Source organism: Lupinus angustifolius, chromosome LG16, assembly GCF_001865875.1.
Source record: "Lupinus angustifolius cultivar Tanjil chromosome LG16, LupAngTanjil_v1.0, whole genome shotgun sequence".
NCBI lineage: Eukaryota > Viridiplantae > Streptophyta > Magnoliopsida > Fabales > Fabaceae > Lupinus > Lupinus angustifolius.
Window position 1 is genome coordinate 570,892 of NC_032024.1, and position 15,637 is coordinate 586,528.

A 15,637-nucleotide genomic window follows, 5' to 3' on the forward strand; every position below is an offset into this window, starting at 1 on the left:
TGAGATCGGGCACGGGTTGGGTGTTGAAGATCGTAAGATCGGACGATCTCACGAGTAAGCTCGCGATTTTGACTACCATGCCAGTAACATCATAAGTCGGTTGTGGAACATATGAAGGAGTTGTTGGGCGAGTCTTAACAGACGAATGAGCCACATTTACAGAAGAAGTTTCAGTAAAGGATGAATCCGCTTTAGATAAGTTTCATGAGCCATGAGCAAGAATTTGCATGGTTCTGTTCTATTATTTATAGAAGTTACAAAGGACTCATATTCAGAAGGAAGTCCCTCCAACATTAACCGAACTTGTTGTCTCCCAGAGATGACTTCACCAATGGTAGCTAGTGAGTGAACAAGTGCCTTGATGCGAGAAACAAACAAGTGTCTCCGATAATGATTGCAATAACCATGACACAAGGTGTTGGTCCTGTTCTTCCCATTGAAGAAAAACAGGATTCAAATGGGCAGAATAACGATCTTCCTCTGATAAAAATCGTAGAGGCACTTGTGGATTAACCACAAACCGTTCAAGACAATGAGAGGCAATAACCGCTTCAACTTGTTGCTTTCACAGAAAATAATTCTTCTCACACAGCTTTGCTGAGATCATCTGAGTAAAAGAAATCGTCGATGGAGGAATAACTTGCGACAAACGTGGTGACGACATAGATGTATAATCCTCAAGGAAGTTCAGACTTGAAATTTAGAACTAACAGAACAACAATGAGCAACAAAGGAACAAAATAGAAACCCTAGGCAATGCAACAACAATGAATCAACTGTGCATCTTCACATTTAGATCTAAATCAACTGTAATCAGCAACACATCAACAAAAAAGAAACAAAACCCTAGGCAGTGTGACAAAACCGAATCAATAAAAGAATTGAAGACCTATGTAGCTTCCACGAATCACAACAAATCAATCGCAAATCAATGATTCCAATGTGAACAACACCAAATCAACAAGACAATTGTTTACCTTCCATGAATCATAAGCCTTAGGCAACAATACGAACAACAAGAGATACGAAGAAGAGAACAACCTTGCAACTTCCACGAGAGCAATAGAGAAAACCAGAAGAAATCACCGATGAACAAACACGAAGAACAAACTGCGACATCGATGGAGATCGCATGAAACATCAATGACGATCGGTGATGAGCATCAGCGATGAACCATGATCACATGCGAAGAATGAGGAATCAGGAACGAGAAGCTCATGATACCATGTTATAAAACCTGAATTAAAGCTTAGAGAAAGGAGAGAGAGAGAAATCAGAGAGAGAAGAGAGAGAGAGAAATCAGAGAGAGAAGAGAGAGAGAGGAGATAGTGAAAAATGATTCTCGTTGTTCAATGGTTACTTATGAACGAATAACTGCTCCATATATATAAGAGCTGAATGAATAGTACAGCTGGCACAATTGCAAGGAGATAATACAATAAAGGATGATAATAACTAGTCTAATAAAAACTAATCGAAAAGCAACTTGTAGAACCAACTTGAAAAATAGAAAATAACATAGACAACAAATCCTAAGAACATAAAATAACAGACAACAAATCCTGTAGTTTTGCCTATAAAATAGTAGCTCATGTTAAGAGTTATGGGAGAAGAAACATATGATAGATCCTTGTGTTTGAACTAACAGTGAAGGCTTGTTCGTATAGAGGTAACATAATATACAAAGATTCGAATTTGCTTAATATCCTCCAACCCCATTAGTTTCATTTTGTCCCCAAACACACATTAGAATTAGCTTAAATTCCTTGAATCCCATTAGTTTCGTTTTGTCCCCAAGAGTCAACTCTGTTGGTTGAACCGCGAGACATAAATTCCCTCCCATCAACAATTTTATTTAAGAAAGAAGAATTAGCTTAATTTCCTTAATTAATACATGATTAAATTAACATATAATTGCATCTAAGTATCTAACTTAAACACTACTATGTTTCATGTTGGAGCATAAAGGTCATGTGCTACTTATCAAAGGACATTCAAAACTTCATGAAAACTTTCTTCAATTGATCAATTGAAGTGGCAAAACTAGTAATGATGTCTTTAGATAGGATCTTTCTAATTATAAGTGACAATTTATATCAATGTGTTTGGTCAATTATAAGAAATGAATGTCGACTTTGTCCACCCCTTTGTGACCCATTATGATATGGCTATATCTGAAATGTTGTTGGTGGGGGTAATCCCTGTTGCAGAGTCATATCCTAATTGCGTTCGATTATCCTAAGTTGTAAATCACCAGTTAACAGGAAGTTAGCTTAATAACCTATATTGAGCTTATGACACATAATGAGTTCCTTGAGTTGCACCTACATTTTGGTGAGAAATGAACGGAAACCAGCGCACATAAATGACAGTTACTAGATTACTTTATAAGAATTGAGGGGTTGTTGATCAGCTTTGACATGATAATGCTTAAAGCAAGTGCAATATTTGGTGCAATTGGTGGAGCATAACTCTCATTGTTTAGGATTCTGTCCAGTTAAATAGATGATTTGAAGTAAGATTAGGCATTTTTCTTTTTATAGAAAGGGGATATGTGTTACGGGACTAGGTAGCTTTACATTACAAATATGTTGAGGGACTAGGTAGCTTTCCCATGTCTTCCATTCCTTGTTTCTGTTCTATTTTCTTATATTTGTAGGATCATTTTTAGCCTCCTTCCCATTTGTATTTTCCTTAGCTTAATAAATTGCTTCTTTTATCAACTAAAATAATAGTAGCAGTGGCAGCAGCAACTGTTTTTATCGTAATAGTAATAATAGTGCCAAGGGACCAATTACATTACATTAGAGTTCTTTCTTTCTTGGATTTATCCAACATTTTTCATTATTGACAAAGTGAAATTGAGAAGCTCATGTTTCTTTGACAAATCAAACATGTTAGTCTTAATGTTTATATTCATAAAACTTACGTTTCATATGGATATGATGATACTGGTTTCTTTATTGTGCAAGGATGGTGGTCTTTCACTGGACTCATTGCAGAGGGCATGTACCTTTGAGGCTGAACTTGGTTTACTACTAAGAATAAGCCACAAATATGGGAAATCAGGAGCACAGGTACTATTTTCTATGGGTATACTGGAGCATCTTTCTTCTGGAAGAGTAACCAATTTACAGGTGAGAGAGTATTTTCCTTGTTTGCACCACACATCCTTTTTATTTCAGCTAACCCTCACTAAAGTTAAAGAATTTACAGGGTGGTTTAAGGAGGGTTGAGATGAGACTTAGAAGAGATATGGCTGTCGATGTTGATAGACAGCGAATGATTGTAACTCCTATTTTGAGATTGGTCTATTCATTAACTTCCTTGGTTGATACCTCAGAGTTTCTTGAGGTTGGCTTTTGTTTTTCCTTTTCAAGTTCTTAGCATCAATATTTTTCTTGCTCCCTATTAGAATGTAATAGAGACATAGGTTTATGTAATTTCAGTTAGTTTGATATTAGTATAGCTAAGGTGTGCCAGCTGTAATAACTTTCCCTTTATCTCTCTATATAGAGATCCTTTCATTCGTAAGGACAATTATTCAATAATAAGAAAGGCAGACACAATTCAGCTACTTTTTTCTATCTTCTCTCTCTCCACGCCTCTATCTTGATTTTGTAATTGTATACATGGTATCACGCCATTAATGGCTACCGCCTCTGATTCTGGTTCTCCACCTACAATGGCTGCACTACTTCGTTCCTCCTCCTCCTCCCCTCACTTTCCTCTTCCAGCGACGAAGTTGATGGAGCTGAACTTTCTTGTTTGGCAACAGTTTACAGATGCAGTTCTCAAGTCAAATCATGCTGTTAGGTTTGTCTGTCTATATGATATTCATGCAAAATTTCTCATTGACATGGATTGTTTACATAATCATGTGAATCCATCATTTATAAGCTGGGAAGAATAGGATCAAATGATCCTCTAATGGCTCCTCAATTTGTCATCTGAGGAGTTACAGTCTAGGGTTATTGGTTGCAAACATTCTTGGGAGCTATGGCGTGAAGTTCATGAACACCGTCACACTCAAATAAAGGTTCATAGTCGTCAGTTATGGTCTCAATTAAGTTCTGCAGTGAAAGGGTCTAGCATGATTCTGAGTATTTTCTGTGTATCAAGATTATTGTTGATGTTCTCATCTCCATAAACCTTAGCTGGACTAATATCTAACTAACAAAAATTACATCAACCTAAGCCTCTATTACACTAATATTCCATAATAGTATATCATTAAATAGATTCCCTATTGGTTTTATACTTCTTTCAGTTTTGATTCAATTCTATTGACAAAATACAAAGAGCGTGAGTTTGGTACAATGGTAAGGTTGTTGCTTAGTGACTATGTATCACGGGTTCAAATCCGGGAAACAACCTCTCCACTTGCGAGGGTAAGGTTGCATACATCTACCTCCCTAAACCCCACTAAGAAAAAGCCTCATGCACCGGCTCATCCTTTTTTTATATTGACAAGATAGGGGTCCTTATTAGTGGTCATAGCGCTTCTGAGCATTAGTAACTCTGGCTATGCAGCTCTTGAAGTCTCCTTGTCTATATAGGTTGAAACAATAGTCCAATTTTATGAATGAAATGGCAACTTTTTCCAACAAATAATTACCTAGTCACATTTCTTGGGCTATAGTATTCTATACAATAATAACCAAGTGTTTATCTCATTAGGTAAGGTTGACTACAAGGATCGACTGTTGCCATAAAGCTCTATCATAAATCACGTTCATCGACAAAACATTGATCTCTAACTCCTTTATCATTTTCCCTATGGTTTTTCTTGGTCTACGTCTTCCTCTAGGAATTGGACTAACTTCCATTGATGTACACCCCTTTGGAGGGTGTTTTATTGATCTCCTCCACACATGTCCAAACCACCTAAGGCGTGATTCTACCGTCTTTCCTACAATATGAGTTATTCCAACTTTCTTTCTAATGCATTCAATTGTAATTCTATCTTTCCTAGTGTGTCTGCTCATCTTACACAACATTCTCATCTCTGTTACATGGAGTCTATTCTGCCATATGAAATCTTTGTAGCTGATCCCACCTAATGGGATAAAGACTTAGGTGTTGTTGAAAGTTTCCAACAGCTTTTATCAGTCTTTAATGGAGTTGCTGTTGTGAATATTTGTTTATCATCCATGACCATTTAACATAGAAATACATCAATACTTAGTAATTCAGTCCAGTGCAGTAAGGACAGCTACTACCACCCAGCAAGTGGTGCTCAGGAAGTTAGGTCATGGTGGTATAAGTAGCAAGCTGGTACTGTATCCACTCAGTTATGCATCAACCAAAGTCTATTCATCAAATCTCTCTCTGATTACTTCTCTCAGTTTCTCTTTTTTACAGTTAGCATTTTTATTTCTTAAAACTTCCTGTTTTTTTCTTATAATTCCTCCTTATCCAAAAGGAAATCTAGTATTTGTTGCATTTATGAAAATTTTGATATATGCCTTGCCTTTTGTTTTTAATATAGGTGAAGAATAAAATTGTCCGTGAAGTAATTGATTTTGTCAAAGGACATCAACCACTCTTTGATCATGTTCTCCGTGTAGACGTTGCTGAAGCAGATGAGTTAAGAATGGAACAGATCAATCTAGTTGTTGGTATTCTCAGCAAGGTATTAGTTGAATTAAGTCATTTCTCTGGATTCAATATTTTTTTCATAAATATTCTGTAGTCAAATGCTTTGGTTGTTGCATAGATTTGGCCATATGGAGAAAGCAATGAGTATGGTTTTGTTCAAGGGCTTTTTGGCATGATGCATGCTCTTTTCTCTCGTGACTTGAAGGTTCCTAGTTTTGCTCAATCAATATCACCTGACGTGAGTTTGCAGTTTTCTTAATTGATGTTTAAGTTATGGAATGAAGCACCCTTTATATTATGCATACATAATTCATCCTAATCTCTTATTCATTTTGTCTAATTACTGACCAGAATCAGAGGAATTCAGAACTACAGATCTTTAAGTTATGCTTCAGCCTGAGCTCTTACTTATATTTTTTAGTCACAAAGAAATCTCTGAGATTGCAGGTATATTATTTATAAAGGAAGCAGTTGTTAATGACTTCAAGATCTTTTCCCTTCATCTAGTGTATCTGCATTTCTTTCTTTGTTTGGTAAACATAAAAGTTGATTTTTATTATATGCTGTCAGCATTCAGATGCCTCCTCCAGCTACCCTACTTCCATTGAACTCCAACAACCGACATTGACCTTGCTTAATTCTCTTCTTACTTCGGTTACAATTGCACTTGAAAGGGCTGCTGAAGAGAAATCATTCCTACTGAATAAGGTGAAAATGGATCGAAATTATTCCTGTAGCTTCTTCATTCTTTGATTTACAGTCGTGGTTGTTTATTTTTATGCATATTGCATAAGCAACATCACACATATGGTTTTGCAGATTCGAGACATAAATGAATTGTCAAGGCAAGAGGTGGATGAAATCATCAATATGTGTGTGCAGCAAGACTCTGTTCCATCTTCAGACAACATACATAAACGGTAATCATAATGCTCTACTTTCCTAGAAATCTGAAAATTAACACGTCTCTGAAAGTAAAAGAAATCTGCAAACTGAAAATGGTATTGGAAAATTAAACATTAAAATAAGATTTCTTTAATTTCTTGTCATCATAATTCCAGCTGAATGACGACAGTAAAGGTCACGCAGGGATAGAGATAGTAGAACTCAGTAAAATATGATATTGGGATTGATTTGTGTGATGCGATATTAATCCCAAGTATCCCCACCCTATTACCAGGGTAGAGCTAATCCCTTTAGCTCTCCAGGGTTTGAACCTTGGTTCTCCCCTGGGGCTGCTGTGTGCATTTACCACTATGCAGACACTCTTGTGGGTTGTTCATATAATTTTATTTGACATTATGTGTAAAGTATCATGACTCATGTCCTGTACTTTGGATATTGCCCATGTCATGTCTGGTGTCTGTGCTTCATACATACTCATGTATCTTAAGGATAAAGCTGATTACAAGCAGATGTTCATTTTATATTTTTGAAGCAGTTAATTTTAGATTTTCTTCACTAGCTTTTTATAACCGCTCACACACGTTAGTTATATATTTACCCGCTTTGTCAAATTTGTAAAACCTTGATCCCTTTTCCTACGATATGCCATCTTGTGGTTTTTAAAACATCTGTTTTGCAGGCGATACATTGCAATGGTAGAAATGTGTCGAGTTGTTGCTAGTAGGGATCAGCTAATCATTTTGTTGCTCCCACTCTCCGAACATGTGCTAAATATTTTCCTCATCCATCTTGAAGAAAGGTAGGTATAAGTTTCTGATTCTGGCATTGAGAATTTTATTGTACATGGAATACAAAAATCCAGATACAATCTCATGTTCCTTAGATCAATATTTTATCTTCCTATGTTTTCATTACATGTATCCTTTATTTTTTGCTTTATTATAATATACCTTCAGGCTAACTTCGCTATTTGTGGCAGCTCTGTTGCATCTGATTCTACTTTGACGACCAAAACAATTACATATGGTCCAAAGTATGATCCTAAGCAGGATACTGCATCGCTATGTGGGAAGTTAGTTCCAACTCTTGAACGACTCGAGTTACTGAGTGAGGTATGAGTCTCATAATAACAATTTTGTAATGCTTTTTAATATTTCAATGATTTTGTCAGTTTTAGTGGTCATTGATTGCAACTGAACTGATATTTGATAATATGGCCTCCATTTCATGCAAATGAAGTCAGTTATATTTGTAACATGTGTAGAAGATCGTTATGTACTTAGTAGGAATCAAGTTTTCCTTCAGTGAATAATGTTAGCATGGATGTAAAATTTGCATTGGGACTGGAAAATGCTCATCTCAGCAAATTAATCCTAATCTTTTAGTGAATCCTCCTTGACTAACAGATTAGCTTTACCAAATTACATGTAACTTACGTAATTGGTAGCAGTACTTAACTCTTTACCATGCCTTATTCTTGTTGAATCTGAGACATGTAACTTATGTAACTGGTAGCAGTACTCCTATCATTGTTGTCCTGAGCCCTAACCTGCTGTAGAGTACTCTGTAGTTTTACTACTCAGGTAGTAAAGATGTTGGTTCTTTTGTTTGGTATTCTAGTAGTAGACACATGTTAGTGTTTATTGATGGTTTTGCCATCTATTTTATGTCGGTGAAAATGTATGCACTGACAGTGAAAGAGTTATATGCATTGTCAGTCTGTCGTCCACCATTCATTTTCAATCAATATAGACTCTTCAAAAAAATAATACAAATGAATGATGAATGATATATTGACTATGTATATTATATTAACAATGCATAAATATTACATTGCTATTTTATACTCTTGATGTCTCAAATGTATCCTCCATGCTCTTACATAATGGTTGCTCATTTTCTCAGGAGAAAGTTGGGCACAATCTCAAAGTATTCCACAGATTAGCAACTTCTGCGAAAGAGATAGCAATTCAAAAGTTGGCTTTGTAGATATATTAAAGTATCCGTACACATTCCATTTTTCCCTATAATCATGTGTATTGTAAAATGTATCAAGTATATTTAGATTCGCAGTATTATTGACTTCAATTTGTTAGAAGATAAGAACTTTTGTCCATCCAGTGAAATTATTAGTAGAAGGGGAATTTAATCCTTTCAAATTGCTGATGCAGAGTTTTACTAGAATTATTTAACAAAGTAACTAGCTAATGGTTTTGTTGTCTATTGTAAAGTAAATCATCATAAGCTGTTCTTAAAACTGTACTCTGTTGAAAAACTGGAGTCCCCAACTCAACCAATATGATATGTCAATTATATGTAATTAAACTAGTCAAAATTGGTCAATACCAAAAAATATAGGTCAAATTAGTCAAAATTGGTTTGTGCCTGAAAAAATAATTTTTTTAAAATGACACAAAAGGTTGAAATTTTGAATCCAATAGTTGTATGTAATAGTATTTGAATCATTTTATTAAGAGTTAATTACACAGATGCCCCTGATTTTTAGTGAAATTGCATAAACCACCTCTCACTTTCTACATTTACAAAAAAATCCCTAATATTTATACTTTCATTACACTTACTACCCCTACATGAAAATTAAGTGTAATGTTTTTAAACAAAAAATGTGATAAATACAATAAAGTTAAACAAAAGATGATATATTGTGGAGATAAGTCCAAATAATATATGAGTTGATACTTCTTTATTATTTTTGGTTCGTTACGATATAATATAAGAGCGTGTTAAAATGGTAGGAGGTATGAAAAAGATTTCTTGATGAATCAAAAAAGATGAAAGAAAAGAGTTTTATTCATTGAATATTGAATAGATTGATAACAAAATTACATTGAATCCTTTATATAAAGGACAAAAACTAATTATCCTAACTAAACTAATTAACCAACTAACCAAATGCTCAACTATTTTAATATTCCCTCGCAAGCCTGTATGTATTAAGCATTCCAAGCTTTAAATAATTGTGTTGAACACAATGATATACTCTAATACATCCTCTTGCTGGTGAGCAAATCTTCGTCTCCCAGTCTTGAAATGTGAATGTAAAGCAATCTGACGCTTAACCACCATAGGGCAGAAGCAACTTCATCCAAAGCTTAACCATCTATTTCGATAGAAGCTTAACCAACCAAACCAACCATAAGGGATGAAAGAGAGAAAATGGATCTGAATTTCGATCCTACTATACTACTTCAATGATGTAAAATACACACCAAAGTATTGTGTATTTAATGAGAGAGGTGTAAAGAAAATAGAGTAGCAAAGAAAAAAATATAAAATGTGGTAAATGATATAGAATATGAAAAAAACAGCACCAAAGCCAAGACTTTTCTGACAAATCAAAACCATTAGCCTGGTCAAAGGACTCAATGAACATCGGGTGCACGAAGCAAATGCCAAGATTTTCACTTTTGGATCATATATGTAGGGCCCCGGAACAGATATAGACACTTTACGTAAACATGATTCCAGAGATGAAAACTTCTTTATTAAGCTGCAATGGACGCTATCTGAGATGCTAGAAGTAATAAAAGAGTTGCACTTTATTTCTTGAATGAGTCTTGATAGTCCTCTTTCTTATTAATTCTTGATGATATAAACTTGATTGAGCATTCTTCAATATATGATGAGAATTTAACCTCCAATGGATCAAGGAAGAAGAAAACATAAAGGAAGAAAGAATCAAGGAGTTCTTTGTTTGAGGGTTCTGAATATGATAGATGAATTTTCCTTGATCAAACTCCAACTTCTTCTCACTTTGATGGCCACCATGTTATTGTTGAAGTTTTCCATGAAATCCTTCATAGAACCATAAGCGGAAGCTATTAAAAGATAATCATGCTCTGATACCATGTTAAAATGTGGTAAGAGCCATGAAAAGAAAGCTTACTGATGAATCAAGAAGTGTATAAAAGAAAGCTTAAAGAAGCTTAAAGAAAGAAGAATGAGAAACAAAGATTGATAATACTCTCATTGAATGAATTGAATTGATTGAATAAGAAGTGAGTCAATATACTTATTTATACAAGAGAAAAGAATGAAAAGAAAGTTTTTAAAGCAAGTAACTAACATAAACCTAACTTGCTAATTGCTAACTTTCTAACCAACTATCATCTTCCAAAATAACCTATCATATATCTTTAATAGTTTTCATCAACTTCCCCCCCCTCAAGGTGGTGAGTGAAAATTTTTACTCTCCAACTTGGAATTGATTTGAAGCTTGATTTGAAGTAATAACAACGCTTAACCACCCATGGCAGAAGCTATATCATCAAACGCTTAACCATCCATAGGAGAAACTATATCTTTGCGTAACCACTATGGACAGAAGCTACCCATCCAATACTTAACCATCCATGATAGAAGTTATATCTGAGCTTAACCATCAAGGACAGAAGCGAACCAACCATTGATGATGAAAGAGAGAGAACGGATCAGAATCTTGATCCTAATGAGATGCTTCTATGATGAATTAGAAAGAGGGGTAAATGATGAAGAATAAGAAAATGATTTAATCTTGTATATGATAAATTGATGATGAATGATGATAAATGTTGAATCTTGGAATGATGAAACCATAACCGGAAGCATTTCCTTGTAAAAGACCTCCTTGAACATAAGCAACTAGGTCTCGGATGAAGATTAGTGATGAATCACTTCAACAAGGTAGTCCACCTACACCCCCTTGATTTACGCTATGATCATCACCATCCTTAGCCATAATGCAAGATACCTCACTTTGATGATTGATGCATGACGATCATTCTTTCTTGAATCTTGGAACGATAAAAGCATAAGCGGAAGCAATCGAATAATTACGCTCTGATACCATGTTAAAATGGTAGGAGGCATGAAAAAGATTTCTTGATGAATCAAGAAAGATGAAAGAAAATAGTTTTATTCATTGAATATTGAATAGATTGATAACAAAATTACATTGAATTCTTTATATAAAGGATAGAAAAACTAATTATCCTAACTAAACTAATTAACCAACTAACCAAATGCTCAACTATTTTAACAGAGCGATTTAAACAATATATCTTTAGAATTGTTGATGCATTTTGTAACAAAAAATAATAAAGATAAATTTATTTGTATATTATTTGGACTTTTCTCCATAATATTTCATGTTTTGTTTAACTTAATTACATTCATCATATTTTTTATTTAAAAGGTTATATTTATTTCTCATGCAGAGGTGGTTAGTGCAATGAAAGTATAAAAATTAGGGGGTTTGTGTAGATGTAGAAAAGTGAGGGGTGGTTTGTGTAATTTCACTAAAACTCAGAGGATGTCAGTGTAATTAACTCTTTTATTAATGAAATACATGTTTATTTATATATGTAAATGTGTTATTTATTATTGCTAATGTGTTGTCTGCACTACATATTATATTTGTTGACCTGTATTTTTATTTTACTAATATCACAAAGTTATAAATTTCTCAATTTGTGCCACTTGTATTTTTATTTTACTAATATCAAATATATACACAAAGTTATAAATTTCTCAATTTGTGCCACTAATAATAATTATTGTGTTATTGGATGTTTTTTGTGTTGGTCAAATCTATTCTTCTTAGGGTGGTGAAGTGAAAAAGTTGGAGGAGGAGAATTTGTGGAATATGTATAAGATGGAAAAAAATAAAAGAATATGTGGAAGTTTTTTATAGTTATTATTAGAATGTTACAAAATGATAAAATTGGAATATGATAATTATGTTATGGTGGTTATTAAATGAAATTTTTGAAATTATATAAGTTCAATATCTTAATGTTATTTTGTATTTATATAATAGCAAGTACAAAGTTGAAATATAGAAATTAAGCATGTTTTATCTTTATATAGTACTAGTTTGTACAAACACTTCGTGCCTGCCTGCGAATATTGTGTGATACTACATATTCAATTTTTATATATTTCATTTTTTTGAATTAAAATATATTTTTTGTGTTCGGTGTACTTTATATTATTTTTGTGTGTGTTTATGATAATGTTTAATTTAAGGTGAGATATGTGGTTAATTAATGTATTGGTGGTAGCACTACAATAAAACAACCTTTTAGCCACGGTCAAAACCGTGGCTAATGTGGGAAAAAAACGTAGCTAGTTTTAGTGGCCACACTTATTGTTTCCCTGGCAAGGAATGGCGTTGCTAAAAATTAGTCATGGTCAATATGTAATATTGCTACGCTTTACCAAAATGTGGTAACATTTAGTTAGCCACAGTCTGTTGTACACAGCTACGGTCCTGACCGTGGCTAAGTTGTACATTTTGCCACACCATAACCATGGCTAAGTTGAGGATTTTGCCACATTCTCCGTGGCTAAGTTGTGGATTTTGCCACACTTTGCCAGGGCTCAATTGTGAATTTTGCATGCAATAATCATCAATCTTTATAAAGATTTTGAGTATAGTAAATTTAAAACATGGAAGCTGATATAACCAGATATGCATAATCAATTAATCATCTCTAATATTTCTCAATAAGGTGCTGCCCACATCATGAACAAGGAATGTCACTAATGATAGGTCATATTCAAATTTGACAAAGTAAGAAATGTTCTATTACACAAGAAAGCTATTCAATGTCAATCAATCCATTAATTTATATTCACTTAAAGATTTGAAACCATTGAAGATTGTAAGAAAAAATCGTAAATTTCACAACCAAAATCTGCATGTATCCTTTGGAAAATGAGATCCATCCACCACCTCTCAGTGTTCTCCACTATAGTGGTATTTCCATACCTGCATTCAAAATCCAATTGAAACAGAAGCATGCATATTAGTAAAATTGCAGAAATTGATAACAAAAGGAAGATTCAATAAAACTAATAAAGAGCATAAAAAACAATCACCTATCTTCTTCTGGCACAACACCATGTGTAAGCTTGACAACAATAACTCATTTCAGATTCTTCAAACACAAGCCTCACCTGCAAAATTGACATTAAATATTAAATATTGCCCCATCATTCACACATATTCAACATTAAAAATTACCAAAACACCAAAAGACAAAACCACATTTCATTCTTACAATTTCAATGGATTCAAACATTGGAGTATTGATAGAATAAGCTTTGATAGAAGAAGCTCTACCAAAACCAAAATTATTAAACAAGTCAATAAATATAAGTTATTGATAACAACAACAATGGGGAGAATACATGCTTAACTAGAAGGCGAGGATGCATGTAAAAACCCTTATACACTCAATACATATATATTAAATCCTATTATATATACAAGCTAAAAATGAATCCAGTAAGCGAACAATGTTCTTACATGTCTACTAGGCATATAACCCTCATTGTATAGATTCCATTTAGTGCATTTATAGCTGAGTAACCACAACACACAATTGTACCAGAAGTACTCAACCATGTGCAAATATCTTCACAATCGATACAATCCAAAGATGTGTAATAACATTGAATATGCAATCATGTGCATAAACATAATCATAGTGTAAAACAATACCGTTTTTCTCACACCACATGATTTCAAACAAGCTTGCGACAAATTTATTATAGACACACAACTGCATATCCACACGGATACGCTAGTAACACACTTAAACCTCCACAAATCAAACGAAAAACAAATAGAAATAGATCACAATGAAAAAAGTAAGGTTGGCTAGAAGCTGAACTAAAGCGACCAGATTGCCTATATGCACACAACTTCACCAGAACATCCAACCATGTGATAATATATTCACAAACGATAGAATCTAAAGATGAATTCTAGCATTGAAAATGCAATTATGTGCATAGACATATTGCAGTATAAAAAGAAGACTGCTTTTCACACCAAACATGATGTCAAATAAAAAAAGCGTGCAACAAATTAATCATCAACACACAACTTTGAATCCATATTCAAGATTCAGTCTCACTAAACTAATTAGAAATAGAGTAGAGGCCTAAGTAAAGTGACATAAGTCACACAACTGCATCAGAAACACTCAACCATGTGCTACTACATTGAACAATGAGATCCTTCAAAAGGTTTATGTAGATATTATGATCATGTCTCACATTCAAAAGTTCCTTGGCTGCATCATCTTTCATGTTATTAACAACAACATCTTGAACCTGAAGAAATTTTATCCGAGAAGCATTCAATTGCATTAAGTACTCACTATGACAAACAATTGTGTCATGAAACTTAAAATATCTCAATTAACACCATTATTTTAAAATGAAATAATATTTCACTAATTACGCCTCAAAAACTAAATGCTCAGTCTAACTTATTATTATAGAAATGAAGGATCTAAAGTGAAAGAGTAACCAAATTGTGAAATACATAGTTGGTTAGTTACTTCTTTGGCTTTTTATTTTTTATTTTGTAAAAAAGAATCATGGGCTGTTTCCAAAACCTGATAAGAAGCTTCACCAATCTCCTAACATGATTAGAGGAATGCTTCCTCAACTTACTCACATGGCTCCCAATATGAGTGCCCTACAGGAAACAATACATGTTAACTTATAATCATTTTTACAATAAAAAACTAATTGAAGACACAATATTGCAGTACATTTTTTTGGCGCCAAATGGAATGGAAGTTACCTTTAATGCTTGAAATGTAATATCAATGTCATCAAGATTATGTAGCAACTCTATATAATAAGTACAATCCTTCTTAGCTACTCTATGTAATATCAATGTCACCTTTATTATCTGCTCTATATAATAAGTACAATCCACACCTTAATACTCATTCACTCACACATGTTATTTTCAATGGCTCTGTTTTCCTATGCATGTCTCCTTCTTAGCTACACTCAACTATAACAACAACTCATCCTCACTCTTTCCCCTTTCACCAATCATTCACTTGCCACAATAGCACTTTCAAATTCCAAACCCAACCCAAAACTCAAAACCCTTTCATCACCTTCTTACAACCTTAAAACCACATTGTGACTACCATTGACCATACATCAACCAACTAAAATAATATAAGAGGACAAAAATATTTTGATTACTAGTGATAACAAAAGAAAGTCAGCACTACCAAAGGAAATCTACCCCCAAATTTCAAGTAACTATCATAGTTAGCCACAAGTCCACAACTCCTAGAACCAAAACATAGG

The 15,637-nt window shown here is 33.8% G+C and overlaps 1 protein-coding gene across 1 annotated transcript in view; it reads left to right on the top strand.

Moving 5' to 3' along the window:
* The window catches only part of LOC109329840 (nuclear pore complex protein NUP205-like), a 50,639-nt gene extending 42,005 nt beyond the window's left edge, over positions 1 to 8,634 (top strand). Inside the window, exons 36-45 of the mRNA XM_019563698.1 lie at positions 2,974 to 3,138; positions 3,218 to 3,355; positions 5,493 to 5,636; positions 5,721 to 5,840; positions 5,954 to 6,049; positions 6,173 to 6,310; positions 6,422 to 6,522; positions 7,188 to 7,307; positions 7,488 to 7,620; positions 8,414 to 8,634. Coding sequence (XP_019419243.1) covers positions 2,974 to 3,138; positions 3,218 to 3,355; positions 5,493 to 5,636; positions 5,721 to 5,840; positions 5,954 to 6,049; positions 6,173 to 6,310; positions 6,422 to 6,522; positions 7,188 to 7,307; positions 7,488 to 7,620; positions 8,414 to 8,497 — 1,239 coding nt within the window. The 3' untranslated portion in view covers positions 8,498 to 8,634. The remainder of the gene's footprint in view (positions 1 to 2,973; positions 3,139 to 3,217; positions 3,356 to 5,492; positions 5,637 to 5,720; positions 5,841 to 5,953; positions 6,050 to 6,172; positions 6,311 to 6,421; positions 6,523 to 7,187; positions 7,308 to 7,487; positions 7,621 to 8,413) is intronic.